Consider the following 3316-nt stretch of genomic DNA (forward strand, 5'->3'; position numbering starts at 1 on the left):
AATTTCTGGAGGAGGCTGGCCAGTAAGTGCGCTCTGGCGCTAGTGTTGGAACAGGTCAAAGCCAAACTCTATCCTATCCAATTGGGCGTCGGTGTGAAAGGTGGTGCTGAGGCGGCAGTCCACGCCGTACGTGAACTGATTTCAGCACTTCCAAAACGGTGGGGATTCTTGAAGATTGATTTCAAGAACGCTTTCAACACTCTGAGAAGAGACTCAATGTTAGAAGCAGTTAAGCAGCACTGTCCTCAAATTTATAATTTTTGTCATTCCGCATATGGCCAAGTCTCTTCTCTTGGTTACGACGCCTGGGTGGTTGAATCGTGCGAGGGCGTACAGCAAGGCGACCCTTTGGGACCGATGCTTTTTGCTCTAACCCTTCACCCGCTGTTGACGAAGTCATCCTCGGCGTTTGTTTGTGGCTACCTGGACGATGTCAGCTTGGCCGCAGAGGGTAACATCTTAGCGGACGACTTCCTGTCGCTGAGGGTCGGCGCTTCCATCATTGGTCTTGAATTAAACACAAACAAGTGTGAACTACTTGTAAATGACACGTTTCAAACGCCACACGTGCTGGCTAATGTCCCCACAGTGCCCCATTCATCATTAAATTTTTTAGGCACTCCAATGATGGTCGGCGATCATCAGGACAGGTTTTTTAATAAAAAACTTTTTGAGCTAAGATTTGCCCTCGAACGTGTCTCTCTCCTCCCGGTCCACGACGCGCTGACAATCATCCGCGGCGCCCTCAGTTTGCCGAAATTGATGTATTTTTTCGCACATCCAATTTTGTTAATGCGGCCATTTTGGGCAAATTTGAGGGTGCTCTGCGGGTGGCCCTCTCAGCAATTTGTAACGTCGATATTACCGACAAGGGTTGGTCTCAGGCTCAGCTGCCGGTACGATTTGGGGGACTGGGGTTACTAAGCGTGGTTCAGCTTGCACCAATTGTTTATAAATCTTCCGCATCTGCCACGCTTGACCTACAGTCTGCCCTTCTTCGGCAATTTAGTAGCCTACACTGTACTCCACCGACTCCAATCCAACCAACAGACCTTTCCCAGGGCAACATTTTGGAGGAAGCAAATAAACGCACATTCAAAGAGTTGCTTTCCTCAAGCCCTGACTCGGCGACCTCAGCTCGCTTGCTGGCAGTATCCAGCGAGGCGAGTTGTGGCTGGATGAGATCTTTGCCCAATACGTCGGTGGGTACCAGATTGGACGACGAAACGGTCAGGACAGCATTGGCTTCCGTCTGGGGTTGGCCGTTCAGAGTCGATATACATGCAGGTGCGGCGCGGAGGCGGATGAACTTGGCCATCATGGTCTTGTTTGTCGTTTGGGCGGAGGTCGCCAGCAGCGACATTCAGCCATAAACGATTTTGTGTGCCGACTTTTCTCCAAGGCCTTAATTCCGGTTTTAAAGGAACATCGGGCATTGCGGCGCACGACGGTAAACGCCCTGACAGGTGTACCTTGATCCCTTGGAGAGCCGGCAGGTGCTTGGCGTGGGACGTTACCGTTCCGGGCACCTTTGCTGAGCTCTACGTGCAGCTTACTAGCAAAGAAAGCGGTTTGGCTGCAACCAGGGCATCTGACGAAAAGATCAAAAAGTACGACGGAGCTCTCCCCTCGATGGAGTTTTTACCGATTTGTATCGAGGTCCTCGGCCCCATGGACCGTAATACCTCCGGGTTTTTCAATCGAATTTGTAAAAATATCAGTATTAGGTCAGGCGATAGTAGGGAATATTTTTTTGCTATGAATAATATCTCGTGCATCCTGCAGCGGTTTTTGCGCGTCTGTGTTGGAAAATGTGGAGTTGAATGCCGACGGGGTTGAGTGACGTTATAGCAAATAAAATCAACTTTAGTCAGACGCTTGGCTTTTGGTGTCATTCGTCAATGATTTGGTTTTAACACATACATACATACAAAACGGGTTCATACATACTAACATACATACATATATACATACATACATACATACATAAAGACATACATACATTATTTGTCTGTTTTATATGGTATATCATATCAATGGGGAGTCATACCAAGTATATGGAAGGAAAGTGTTGTAAAAGCTATTTATAAAAAGGGTGATAAAAAAGATGGAATCGGTTATTAAGGATGATTTGATGTTGTATTTAACTGATAATGATTTGATTGACCCTAGACAATATGGTTTTGTAAAAGGTAAATCAACGGTAATGCAACTCTTGAAACTTCTGGATGATTGGACTAAGGCACTAGATGATGGCTACAAGATTGATGTTGTGTACACGGGTTTTGAGAAGGCTTTTGATAAAGTGTCACATTGTATTTTAGTTGAAAAAATGAAAGAGTACAGATTGAATGATAGATTGATTACTTGGGTAAACAGTTATTTAAGTGGAAGAACATTCAGAGTGAGATTGAATGATAAAATGTCTAGATATTGTACTGTGTTAAGTGGTGTTCCTCAAGGGAGTGTGCTGGGTCCTATATTATTTCTTTTATATGTTAATGATGTGTTTAATTTGTATAAAGATGCAAAAGGTCCAGCAATGTATATGTATGCAGATTATGCAAAATTATACAGAATTGTTAGCTCAGATGATGATATTGATACAAGGGTATTACAAAATGGGTTAAATGACTTGACTAGTTGGTGTGCAAAGAGTAATGCAAAATTAAATGAAAAAAAAATGTGTGGCAATGAAATTTGGGTAAAACATACCTGAAAATAATTTTCAATATAAAATTGGTCGTCATACATTGGATAATGTCGATAGTATTAAGGACTTAGGTGTAATATTTGATAATTCTCTAAAATTTGTTGAACATATTCATAACAATGTTAAAAAAGCTTATTTTTTGTTAGGTTTAATAATTAGAAATTTTAAAGGTGTTAGTGATCATATTTTTATAATGCTTTATAAATCATTAGTCAGATCTCAACTAGAGTATGCAGCTTGTGTTTGGTCTCCGTGGACAGTACGGGAAACAGAGGCGATAGAAAGGGTCAAGAAAAGAGTATCAAAGTCGATCAAGGCCTGCAAACATATGAAATATGAAGATCGTCTAAAATTTTTGAGCTTGTTGCGAGTTTCTTTAGATATAAGAAACAACAAATAAGAATGTTTATAACGTATTTATTTACGTAATACAGAATAAATGAAAACGTGTTCAGCAACGCAATTAGATATAAGAAACAACAAGTAAGAATGTTTATAACGTATTTATTTACGTAATACAGAATAAATGAAAACGTGTTCGGCAACGCAATTAGACAAAGAGAAGTTCAACCGTAAAATGTCGCAAGAAGAAGGGCCGTGTCT

At 41.8% G+C, this 3316-nt stretch overlaps 1 protein-coding gene across 1 annotated transcript in view; it reads right to left on the bottom strand.

Annotated features, from left to right (window-relative positions):
• HELRODRAFT_158300 (hypothetical protein) overlaps nucleotides 1-1778 on the bottom strand; it is a gene marked incomplete at both ends in the record, with an annotated part of 4802 nt that extends 3024 nt beyond the window's left edge. Inside the window, 2 exons of the mRNA XM_009010410.1 lie at nucleotides 695-836; nucleotides 1557-1778. Of these exons, the coding sequence (XP_009008658.1) occupies nucleotides 695-836; nucleotides 1557-1778 (364 nt within the window). The remainder of the gene's footprint in view (nucleotides 1-694; nucleotides 837-1556) is intronic.
• Between the last annotated feature and the right edge of the window lie 1538 nt (nucleotides 1779-3316).

Source organism: Helobdella robusta, assembly GCF_000326865.2.
Source record: "Helobdella robusta unplaced genomic scaffold HELROscaffold_1, whole genome shotgun sequence".
NCBI lineage: Eukaryota > Metazoa > Annelida > Clitellata > Rhynchobdellida > Glossiphoniidae > Helobdella > Helobdella robusta.